Source organism: Nomascus leucogenys, chromosome 9 (assembly GCF_006542625.1).
Source record: "Nomascus leucogenys isolate Asia chromosome 9, Asia_NLE_v1, whole genome shotgun sequence".
In the NCBI taxonomy this organism is placed as follows: domain Eukaryota; kingdom Metazoa; phylum Chordata; class Mammalia; order Primates; family Hylobatidae; genus Nomascus; species Nomascus leucogenys.
Window position 1 is genome coordinate 34,973,983 of NC_044389.1, and position 12,263 is coordinate 34,986,245.

The window sequence follows — 12,263 nt, forward strand, 5'->3', positions numbered from 1 at the left end:
TGGAGTTTCTTCTTTTTTTTTTTTGAGACCGAATCTTGCTCTGTTGCCCAGCTGGAGTGCAGTGGCGTGATCTCACCTCACTGCAACCTCCGATTCCCTGGTTCAAGAGATTCTCCTGCCTCAGCCTCCTGAGTAGCTGGGATTGGGATTACAGGCACATGCCACCACGCCCAGCTGATTTTTATATTTTTAGTAGAGATAGGGTTTCACCATGTTAGCCAGGATGGTCTCGATCTCCTGACCTTGTGATCTGCCCACCTCAGCCTCCCAAAGTGCTGGGATTACAGGCGTGAGCCACTGTGCCCAGCCTCTTTACTTTTTTTGAGACCAAGTCTTGCTCTGTTGCTCAGGCTGGAGTGCAGTGGTGCGATCTCCGCTCACTGCAGCCCCCTGCCTCCCGGGACTCTCATGTCTCAGCCTCCTGAGTAGCCGGGATTTACAGGTGTGCTCCAACATGCCCAGCTAATTTTTTTGTATTTTTAGTAGAGATGGAGTTTCACCACCATGTTGGCCAGACTGGTCTTGAACTCCTGGCCTCAAGCGATCTGCCTGCCTCGGCCTCCAAGCGTGCTGGGATTACAGGCGTGAGCCACTGTGCTGGCCTAGAGTTTCAATTATACATTTTTTTTTTTTTTTTGAGACGGAGTCTCGCTCTGTCGCCCAGGCTGGAGTGCAGTGGCGCGATCTCAGCTCACTGCCAGCTCCGCCTCGTGGGTTCACGCCATTCTCCTGCCTCAGCCTCCCAAGTAGCTGGGACTACAGGCACCCGCCACCATGCCTGGCTAATTTTTAAAATATTTTTAGTAGAGACGGGGTTTCACCGTGTTAGCCAGGATGATCTCCATATCCTGACCTCATGATCCGCCCCCCTCATCCTCCCAAAGTGCTGGGATTACAGGCGTGAGCCACCGTGCCCAGGCTCAATTATACATTTCTAACAGGCTGCTTAAGATTGGTTAAGAAGTGCCTTAATTGGGGCACCATGGTTTTCAACTTTTTTCCCAACCTTTTTCTGTTTCAGTTTGAGTCATTTCTATTGTCCTGACTTCATCTTTAGTTATCTCTTATTTTGTAGTTCTGATCTGCTGATAATCCTATCTGCTGTCTTTTTCTTTTGAGACAGAGTCTTGCTCTGTCGCCAGGCTGGAGTGCAGTGGCACAATCTCGGCTCACTGCAACCTCTGCCTCCTGGGTTCAAGCGATTCTTCTGCCTCAGCCTCCGGAGTAGCTGAGATTACAGCCGCCTGCCACCACGCCCGGCTAATTTTTTGTATTTTTAGTAGAGACGGGGTTTCACCATGTTAGCCAAGATGGTCTCGATCTCCTGACCTTGTGATCCGCCCGCCTCTGCCTCCCAAAGTGCTGGGATTACAGGCGTGAGCCATCGCGCCCGGCCCCAGCTAATTTTTTTTGTTTGTTTGTTTGTTTTTTTTTTTTGAGACAGAGTCTCGTTCTGTTGCCCAGGCTGGCGTGCAGTGGAGTGGTCTCAGCTCACTGCAACCTCCGTATCCCAGGTTCAAGCTATTCTCCTGCCTCAGCCTCCCGAGTAGCTGAGATTACAGGTGCCCGCCACTATACCCGGCTAATCTTGGGTGTTTTTAATAGAGACGGGATTTCACCATGTTGGCCAGGCTGGTCTCGAACTCCTGACCTTGTGATTCGCCTGCCTCAGCCTCCCAAAGTGTTGGGATTACAGGCGTGAGCCACCATGCCCAACTTCTAATTTTTGTATTTTTAGTAGAGATGGGGTTTCACCATGTTGGCCAGGATGGTCTCGATCTCCTGACCTTGTGATCTGCCCACCTCGGCCTCCAAAAGCTCTGGGATTACAGGCGTGAACCACTACGTCTGGCCTGGTGTATTTTTTTCAACTCTAGACGTTTTCTTTTGGTCTTTTTCATATCTTCTGTTTTTCTGTTGATTCCGTATTTGTTCTTTTATTGTGTTCATGTCCTGTTTTAAACCCGTGAATTATAATAGCCATTTTAAATTCATGTCAGTTAGGTTATTTCAGTTATTTTGGGATTTGTTTCTATTGACTTTTTTTTCCTGCTTCTCATGTCTGATATTTTATTGTAAGCTGAACTTTATGGATGCTACTTTGAGTGTCTATATATATTTTGCAATTCAGAGACTTTAAATTTTTTTTTTTTGAGACAGGGTCTCATTTTGTCATCCAGGCTGGAGTGGAGTGGCGCAATCATGGCTCATTGCCTCACTGCAGTCTTGACCTCCTGGGCTCAAGCAATTCTCCTGCCTCAGCCCCCCAGGTAGCTGGGACTCAGGCACACCCTACCACATCTGGCTAATTTTTTCGTATTTTTTGTGGAGACGGGGTTTTGCCATGTTTCCACATCTAGTCTTGAACTCCTCAGCTCACATGATCTACCTGCCTTGGCCTTTCATGCTGGGATTACAGGTGTAAGCCACTGTGCCCAACCAGGAGACTTTTCATATATGTGTGCATATATGTGTAACCATTACCACAGCCAATTTATTATTATTATTTTTGAGACAGGGTCTCACTCTGTCACCCAGGCTGGAGTGTAGTGGTGCGATCTGGGCTCACTACAACCTCTGCCTCCCAGGTACAAGCGTTTCTCCTGCCTCAGCCTCCCGAGTAGCTGGTATTACAGGCACGAGCTACTACACCTGGCTAATTTTTATATTTTTAGTAGGGACGGGGTTTCAACATGTTGGCCAGGTTGGTCTTGAGCTCCTAACCTCAAGTGATCAGCCTGCCTCTGCCTCCCAAAATGTTGGAATTACAGGTGTGAGCCACGATGCCCGGCCCACAGTTTATTTTATTATTTATTTTAATTAATTAATTAATTTTATCTTATTTATTTTTTATTTTTTGAGATATAGTCTCACTCTGTTGCCCAGGTTGGAGTGCAGTGGTATGATCTCAGCTCACTGCAACCTCCACCTCCCTCATTCAAGTGATTCTGCTGCCTCAGCCTCCTGAGTAGCTGGGATTACAGGCACCTGCCACCATGCCTGCCTAATTTTTTTTTTTTTTTTTGTGATGGAGTCTCGCACTGTCACCCGGGCTAGTGTGCAGTGGCACAACCTTGGTTTGCTGCAACCTCCGCCTCCCGGGTTCAAGTGATTCTCCTGCCTCTGCCTTCCGAATAGCTAGGATTACAGGTGCCTGCCACCACCCTCGGCTAATTTTTCATATTTTTATTAGAGACGGGGTTTCACTATGTTGGCCAGGCTGGTCTCGAACTCCTGACCTCATGATCCACCCACTTCAGCCTCCCAAAGTGCTGGGATTATAGGCGTGAGCCACCATGCCTGGCCAATTTTTGTATTTTTGGTGAAGATGGGGTTTCACCATGTTGGCCAGGCTGGTCTCGAACTCCTGACCTCAGATGATCCACCCACCTCATCTTCCCAAAGTGGTGTGATTACAGGAGTGAGCCTCTGCACCTGGCCCGACAGTTAATTTTAGAGCAACTTTTTTTATTTATTATTTTTTTTTTTTGAGATGGAGTCTGTCACCCATGCTGGAGTGCAGAGATGCTATCTTGGCTCACTGCACTCTCTGCCTTCTGCGTTCAAGGGATTCTCCTGCCTCAAGGCTCCTGAGTAGCTGGGACTATAGATAGGCATGTGCCACCATGCCTGGCTAATTTTTTATTTTTAGAACAGGGTTTTGCTGTGTTGGCCAGGCTGGTCTCAAACTCATAACCGCAAGTGATCCACCCACCTCGGCCTCCCAAAATGCAGGAATTAACAGCTACCACGCTTGGCCAGCCTTTCTGTTTTGTAGAGGAGAAAGGCATTTTTTGCCTTACGATAGGGTTATGTCCCAATAAAACCCTTGTAAATTTAAAATATTCTAAGTCCAAAATGCATTTAATACACCTAAACTATCAAATATAGGTTAGTCTGGCCTACCTTAAATGTGCTCAGAACTCTTACATTAGCCTACAGTTGAGCAAAATCATCTTAACACAAAGCCCATTTCATTATAGTGTTGAATATCTCATGGACTTTATTGATACTGACAGTGAAAAACAGTGGTCATATGGGTACTCACTGTTAACATACACAGCTGAAAGCACTCTGGGCAGAATGTTTGAAGCATTGAACTAAAAGTTAATTGCTGGATGATGGAGAAGCTACATCAACAGGGTCACCAGTTGCTCTTCTAAGCATTGGAGCCCATTGACACTTGTTGATGGTTTAGCAGGCATAGTGTTCAAGAAGATATCACGTATTGGTTGTTCACCCTTGTGATTGTGTGGCTGACTGGGAGCTGCAGCTCACTCTGCTGACCAGCACTGAAAGAGTATCATATTATGTCACTAGCCCGGGAAGAGATCAAAACTCAAAATTTGAAGTATGGTTTCTACTTTATACCATTGTAATTCCAAAAATCATGAGTCAGGAACTATCTGTACATGCCTTTATAGCCTCACCTTACTGTCAGTTTCTTACACTTTCATAGGACCTTGACTGTATCACTGTTTGAGGTTGTGAACAGTTTTGAGAATAGACACATGATAATCAATGAATACATCTTTTTTGAGTGAATGACCATGTGATCTGTGCTTGGAGTGTCCCAAATGTTGCATTGAAATTGTCAGATTTCTTGTTTGTATTCTTCACTAAACTTTAGCTTTAAAGGGACTAGAACCGTATCTTACCCATCTCTGTATTTTCAGTGGCTAGCACAGAACAGGTGATAAGTAAAGGATTAAGAGCACTTAATATTGGGGCTGGGTGTGGTGGCTTATGCCTGTAATCCAGCACTTGGGGAAGCTGAAGTGGGAGGATCTCTTGATACCACGAGTTTCGAGACTAGCTTGGACAACAAAGTGGGACTCTATAATAAATAAACGTACAAAAAATTAGCTGGGCGTGGTGGCATGGGCTTGTAGACCCAGTTACTCAGGAGGCTGAGGTGGAAGGATCACCTGACTGGGGAAGTCAAAGTTGCTGTGATTGTGCCACTGCACTCCAGCCTAGGCGACAGTGAGACCCTGTTTCAAAAAAAAGAGAAAAAGAACTTAATGTTTTTCAAGATACAATATGTTCTCTCTGACTATGGGTTCAGTATATGTGAATTCAGCCAACTTTGGATGGAAAATATTTGGGGAAAAATACCTGCATCCGTACTGAACATGTACAGACTTTTTTCTTGTCATTCTGTAAACAATACAGTATAAAGGATTTATACTGTATTAGTGTTTATAAGTAATTTAGAAATGATTTGTAGTATATGAGAATGTCTGCATAGGTTATATGCAAACATTACCCCATTTTATATAAGGAGACTTGAGCATCTGTGGATACTGGTCAGAGAGTTCTGGAACCAATCTCCTGCAGATTTTGAGGGACAGCTGTACAACAGAAAGGACAACAGGTTAAATTTTCCATTCAGTTAACAGTTGGAATGAGATGGTTTCATTATATATAAATCATTAGAGTATGACAGATGTATCTTCAGATACCCTCATCAAGTGGAATATATATGGCATGACCAGTTTCATGTTGAATTTTTGCAGATGTATTCTAACAAAGTTTGTTTGGGGTTTTGTTTGCTAGGAAGAGGCATCTCCCTACACTTTGGTCAACATCTGCCTGAATGTCCTGATTGCTAACCTGGAGAAATTGTGTTCTGAAAGACCTGATGGAACACTGTGCCTTCCGGAGCATTGGAATTTCCCTCAGGAAGTAGCTGATCGATTTCTCAGGGTGATGACTTGGCAAGGTAGTGATAAGGCTTCTCTAAAGTCAGCTCTTGCAGTACTTTACTATTTGAAAAGCACTTTCACACACAATTTCTATTGTGATTCTCACAAAGTATTTCCATTTCATTTGTCTGGAAGTTGAGACTCACTCTTTCTGGGATTCCATGATGGAAATTGTCTTCTGGGATAGCCCTGCTATTGACTTTGTTTTCCACTCTTCACTTAACTAAATTATCACTCATCCATCTGCTCTCTAGCTTTCTTTTTTTTTGAGACGGAGTTTCGCTCTTGTCGCCAAGGCTGGAGTGTAGTAGCACAATCTTTGCTCACTGCAACCTCCGCCTCCTGGGTTTAAGCGATTCTCCTGCCTCAGCCTCCTGAGTAGCTGGGATTACAGGCGCCCACCACGCCTGGCTGATTTTTGTATTTTTAGTAGAGATGGGGTTTTACCACATTGGTTAGGCTGGTCTTGAACTCCTGACTTCAGGTGATCCGCCTGCCTTGGCCTCCCAAAGTGCTGGGATTACAGGAGTGAGCCACTGTGCCCAGCCTGCTCTCTCGCTTTTTCAAAATGCTCTTGCTGTAGTCTTGTTTACCATTCTTTTCATTATGGTTATGAGTCTTACCTCCCATTGTAGCTGGGCTTAAAGAACTCCACTAAAAAAATAAAGGAAAAAAAGGGCATTTTATTATTTATTTATTTATAACCTGGGATTACAGATGTGAGCCACCATGTCCGGCCGTAATTTTTGTATTTTTAGTAGAGATGGGGTTTCACCATGTTGGCCAGGCTGGTCTCAAACTCCTGACCTCAAGAGATCTGCCTGCCTCGGCCTCCCAAAGTGCTGGGATTACAGACGTGAGGCACTGTACCTGGCCCATAATCAATTTTAGAACCTCAAACTTTCCATCACCTCAGAAAGAAACCTTGTGCCCGTTAGATTTTACTTCCCTTTTCCCACATCCCTCCAGCCCTAAGCAACCACGAGTCCACTTTCCATCTCTATGGATTTGCCTATTCTGAACGTTTAATATAAATTAAATCATCCAATATTTGGCTTTGTGTGCCGAACTTTTTTCGTTTAGCATGTTTAAGGCTCACATTGTGCAACATGTATATCCGTACTCGTTCCTTTTTATAGTCACGTATTCTACTGTATGGACATACCACATTGTATTTATCTGTTTTTCGGTTGATGGACATTTGTGTTGTTTTCACTTTTGGGCTATTATGTATAATATGCTACCATAAAGATATATGTAGAAATTTCATTTTTAAACTTAAAAAATTTATTCTAAAGTTTCTCTGCTCCATATGAATCTGCAGGAATGTGTAAGAGTTTCTATGTGGACATAAGTTTTCATTTCTCTGAGTGAAATTGCTGGATCAAATGGTAACTCATTATCTTTTTGAGGAACTGCCAGACTATTGTTTGTGGCTGTACTATTTTACATTCCCACCAGCAGTGTCCAAGAGTTCTTATTTCTCCACGTTCTCACCAAGACTCATCTGACATTTTGATTATAGCCATCCTAGTGGACGTGAAATAGTATCTGTTGTGCTTTTAATTTGCATTTCCCTAATGACTTATGGTGTTGAGCAACTTTTCATGTGCTTGTTGGCCGTTTGTGTCTTTTTTGTTTTTTTTTTTTTGAGACAGGGTCTCTATTGCCCAGGCTGGAGTGTGGTGGCGTGATCTCGGCTCACCACAACCTCGGCCTCCTGGGTTCAAGTGATTCTCCTGCCTCAGCCTCCCCAGTAGCTGGAACTACAGGCGCTTGCCACCAGGCCCAGCTAATTTTTGTATTTTTAGCAGAGACAGCATTTCATTATGTTGGCCAGGCTGGTCTCAAACTCCTGACCTTGTGATCTGCTGGCTTCGGCCTCCCAAAGTGCTGGGATTACAGGTGTGAGCCACTATGCCTGGATTCTTTTTTTTTTTTTTTTCTGAGACAGAGTTTCGTTCTTGTTGCCCAGGCTGTAATGCAATGGCTTCCCAAAGTGCTAGGATTACATGCATGAGCCACTGTGCCTGGCCTGTATATTGTATATTACATGAATTGCTTTTTGGATGTTTAACCAACCTTGTATCCTTTGGACAAATCCCACTTGGTCATTTTTGTGTGCTACTGCTTTTTTAGTTTTGTTTTGTTTACTCTGCTTGATAATGTTTTTGTTTTTGTTTTGAGATGGGGTCTTGCTCTGTTGGCCAGGCTGGAGTGCAGTGGTGCTATCATAGCTCACTGCTGCCTTGACCTCCTCAGCTCAAGCAGTTTTCCCACCTCAGCCTCCCGAGAAAAACACAACTTTGAACTGTACAGATCCACCCATACACAAATCCTTTTCAGTAAATATACTGCAGTTTTTTTTTTTTTGGAGATTTGCAACAATTTGAAAAAACTCACAAACTTTGTAGCATAGAAATATCAAAAGGTAAGAAAAGGATTTGTCATGAATGTATAAAAAATATACTGCAGCACTCTTCATAATAGCCAAGATATGGAATCAATCTAAGTGTCTATCAATGGAGGAATGTATAAAGAAAATGTGGAATATGCACACAATAGAATACTATTCAGCCATAAAAAAGAATAAAATCCTGTCATGTGTGGCAGCATAGATGAACCCGAAGGACATTATGTTAAGTGAAATAAGCCAGGCACAGAAAGATAAATACCATATGATCTCACTCATGAAATCTAAAGAAGTTGATCTTATAGAAGAAAAGAATAGAATAGTAGTTACCAGAGGCTGGGGAGAAGAGGAAGAAAGGGGAAATAGGGAGAGGTTAGTCAACAAGTACAAAGTTAGAGTTAGATAGGAATAAATTCTGGTGGCCTATTACACAGTAGGGTTTCTATGATTAACAATAATGTATTATATATTTCAAAATAGATAGGAGAGGATTTTGAATGTTCCCACCACAAAGAAATGATAATGTATAAGGTCATGGATATACTAAATACTTTGATTTGATGATCACACAATATATATACGCATATAGAAACACATCAAAAGTTGCTCAACACTATTAGTCATTCGGGAAATGCAAATTAAAAGCACAACAGATACTATTTCACGTCCACTAGGATGGCTATAATCAAAATGTCAGATGAGTCTTGGTGAGAACGTGGAGAAGTTAGAACTCTTGGACACTGCTGGTGGGAATGTAAAATAGTACAGCCACAAACAATAGTCTGGCAGTTCCTCAAAAAGATAATGAGTTACCATTTGATCCAGCAATTTCACTCAGAGAAATGAAAACTTATGTCCACATAGAAACTCTTACACATTCCTGCAGATTCATATGGAGCAGAGAAACTTTAGAATAAATTTTTTTAAGTTTTAAAATAAAATTTGTACACATATCTTTATGGTAGCATATTATACGTAATAGCCCAAAAGTGAAAACAACACAAATGTCCATCAACCAAAAAACAGATAAATACAATGTGGTATGTCCATACAGTAGAATATGCGACTATAAAAAGGAATGAGTACAGATACACATGTTGCACAATGTGAGCCTTAAAAACATGCTAAATGAGGCTGGGCGCGGTGTCTTACACCTGTAATCCCAGCACTTTGGGAGGCCGAGGCGGGCAGATCACGAGGTCAGGAGATCGAGACCACTGTGAAACCCCATCTCTACTAAAAATACAAAAAAATTAGCCAGGCGCAGTGGCGGGCGCCTATAGTCCCAGCTACTCGGGAGGCTGAGGCAGGAGAATGGCGTGAACCCGGGAGGCGGAGCTTGCGGTGAGCCGAGATCGCGCCACTGCACTCCAGCCTGGGTGACAGAGTGAGACTCCGTCTCAAAAAAAAAAAAAAAACATGCTAGATGAAAAAAAAGGTCGGCACACAAGGCCACATATTGGATGATTTAATTTATATTAAATGTTCAGAATAGGCAAATCTGTAGAGATGGAAGGTGGTTGCTTAGAGCTGGAGGGATGTGGGAAAAGGAAAGTAAAATCTAGAGGGCATAAGGTTTCTTTGTGAGGTGATGGAAAGTTTGAGGTTCTAAAATTGATTATGGGCCAGGCACGGTGCCTCACGTCTGTAATCCCAGCACTTTGGGAGGCCGAGGTAGGCAGATCACTTGAGGTCAGGAGTTTGAGACCAGCCTGGCCAACATGGTGAAACCCTGTCTCTACTAAAAATGCAAAAATTACAGCCGGACGTGGTGACTCACACCTGTAATCCCAGGTTATAAAACTGATCATTTGTTGTGTAAATTTTCCACAATAGGGATTTTGTCATATAAGTGCTATGATTTTGGTGTGTTCCTCTGATCCCTGTATATCCTGTCACTTGAACGTTGGAGGTAGATGCTTGATCAAGTTCATGTTGGGTTTTTTTTTTTGTTTTTTTTTTTTTAAACTCTTGGTGTGGTGCTATGTGCTTTCTTCAGGGAGTTGATGAGGTTGGTTTGTTTTTGTGATTGTGGTGGCCACAGATGGATGATCATTGTCTAGATCCATTAAATTATCAGGAGTGGCTGGGCACGGTGGCTCATGCCTATAATCCCAGCACTTTGGAAGGCCTAGGCGGGAGGACTGCTTGGAACCAGGAGTTCGAGGCTATAGCGAGCTGTGGTGGTGCCATTGTACCGCATCCTGGGCAAGAGTGAGACTCTGTCTCTTAAAAAAAAAAAAAAAAAAAAAAAGGCTGGGTGCCATGGCTCAAGCCTGTAATCCCAGCACTTTGGGAGGCCGAGTCGGGCGGATCACAAGGTCAGGAGATTGAGACCATCCTGGCTAACACGGTGAAACCCCGTCTCTACTAAAAATACAAAAAATTAGCCGGGTGTGGTGGCGGGCGCCTGTAGTCCCAGCCGCTTGGGAGGCTAAGGCAGGAGAATGGCATGAACCTGGGAGGCGGAGCTTGCAGTTAGCTGAGAATGCGCCACTGCACTCCAGCCTGGGCGACAGAGCAAGACTCCGTCTCAAAAAAAAAAAAAAAAAATCGTAATCCCAACACTTCGGGAGGCTGAGGCAGGCGAATCACCTGAGGTCGGGAGTTTGAGACCAGCCTGACCAGCATGGAGAAGCCCCGTCTCTACTAAAAATACAAAATTAGCCGTGTGTCCCAGCTACTCGGGAGGCTGAGTCAGGAGAATCACCTGAAGCTGGGAGGTGGAGGTTGTGGTGAGCCAAGATTGCACCATGCACTCCAGCCTGGGCAACAAGAGTGAAACTGTCTAAAAAAAAAAAAAAAAAATTATCAGAGTTTCTTGTTGGTTTGACTTTTAGTGGTCATTACTCTCCTTCACCTTTCTGGTTTAGAATAGTTTTCTGTGTTTTTTTTTTTTTTTTTGAAACGAGTCTTGCTGTATCGCCCAGGCTGGAGTGCAGTGGTGCAGTCTCAGCTCACTGCAAGCTCTGCCTCCCGGGTTCACACCATTCTCCTGCCTCAGCCTCCGGCAGCTGGGACTACAGACACCCGCCACCACGCCCAGTTAATTTTTTGTATTTTTAGTAGAGACGGGGTTTCACTGTGTTAGCCAGGTTGGTCTCGATCTCCTGACCTTGTGATCCGCCCACCTCGGCCTCCCAAAGTTCTGGGATTACAGGTGTGAGCCACTGCGCCCGGCCTAGTTTTCTGTTTTGTTTTTTTTCTTGTATCCTGGATTACTCTTCCACAATTTCCTCCTGTTTTTCTATCTGCACCTTGAGTATTTTGTGCTGCTTCTTCCTTTTTTTTTTTTTTGAGATGGAGTCTTGCTCTGTCGCTCAGGTTAGAGTGCAGTGGCGCGATCTCAGCTCACTGCCAGCTCCGCCTCCTGGATTCACGCCATTCTCCTGCCTCGGCCTCCCGAGTAGCTGGGACTACAGGCACCCCCCACCACGCCTGGCTAATTTTTAAAATATTTTTAGTAGAGACAGGGTTTCACCATGTTAGCCAGGATGTCTCCATCTCCTGACCTTGTGATCCACCTGCCTTGGCCTCCCAAAGTGCTGGGATTACAGGTGTGAGCCACAGTGCCCAGCCATATTTTGTGCTTCTTAAGGTCCTATATTGGATACTCTGAACACTCCTTGATTGATTTCCCTTGGTTTATTTTACCTCTTCTACTGTCATTCCCCAGAGTTCCCAGCCCTTTATCATAAACTCTTGAATCATGTTACCAATTATTCCCTTGGTGTCCTGCACTTTTCTCTGGGCAGCTGAGTCATCATATTCTCCTGATTTTCTTCCTATCTCAATGAATGCTGCTACTTTCATTTTGTAATTTTTTATTTTTTTGAGATGGAGTTTTGCTCTTAAGAGTTGCCCAAGCTGGAGTGCAATGGCGCGATCTTAGCCCACTGCAACCTCTGCCTCCCAAGTTCAAGCATTTCTCCTGCCTCAGCCTCCCGCTGGGATTACAGGGGCCTGCCACCATGCCTTGCCAACTTTTTATATTTTTAGTAAAGATGGGTTTCACGGTGTTGGCCAGGCTGGTCTCGAACTCCTGATCTCAAACTCCTGACCTCAGGTAATCTGCTTGCCTCAGCCTCCCAAAGTGCTTCAATTACAGGCGTGAGCCACTGCACCCAGCCTATTTTATTTTA

General features: G+C 44.0%; 1 protein-coding gene across 2 annotated transcripts in view; it reads left to right on the forward strand.

Annotated features, from left to right (window-relative positions):
* Positions 1 to 12,263, forward strand: part of ZYG11A (zyg-11 family member A, cell cycle regulator) — a 62,033-nt gene that overhangs the window by 6,319 nt on the left and 43,451 nt on the right. For both annotated transcript variants that reach the window (XM_030818818.1, XM_030818819.1), the window contains exon 2: positions 5,560 to 5,725. In XM_030818818.1, coding sequence (XP_030674678.1) covers positions 5,560 to 5,725 — 166 coding nt within the window. The remainder of the gene's footprint in view (positions 1 to 5,559; positions 5,726 to 12,263) is intronic.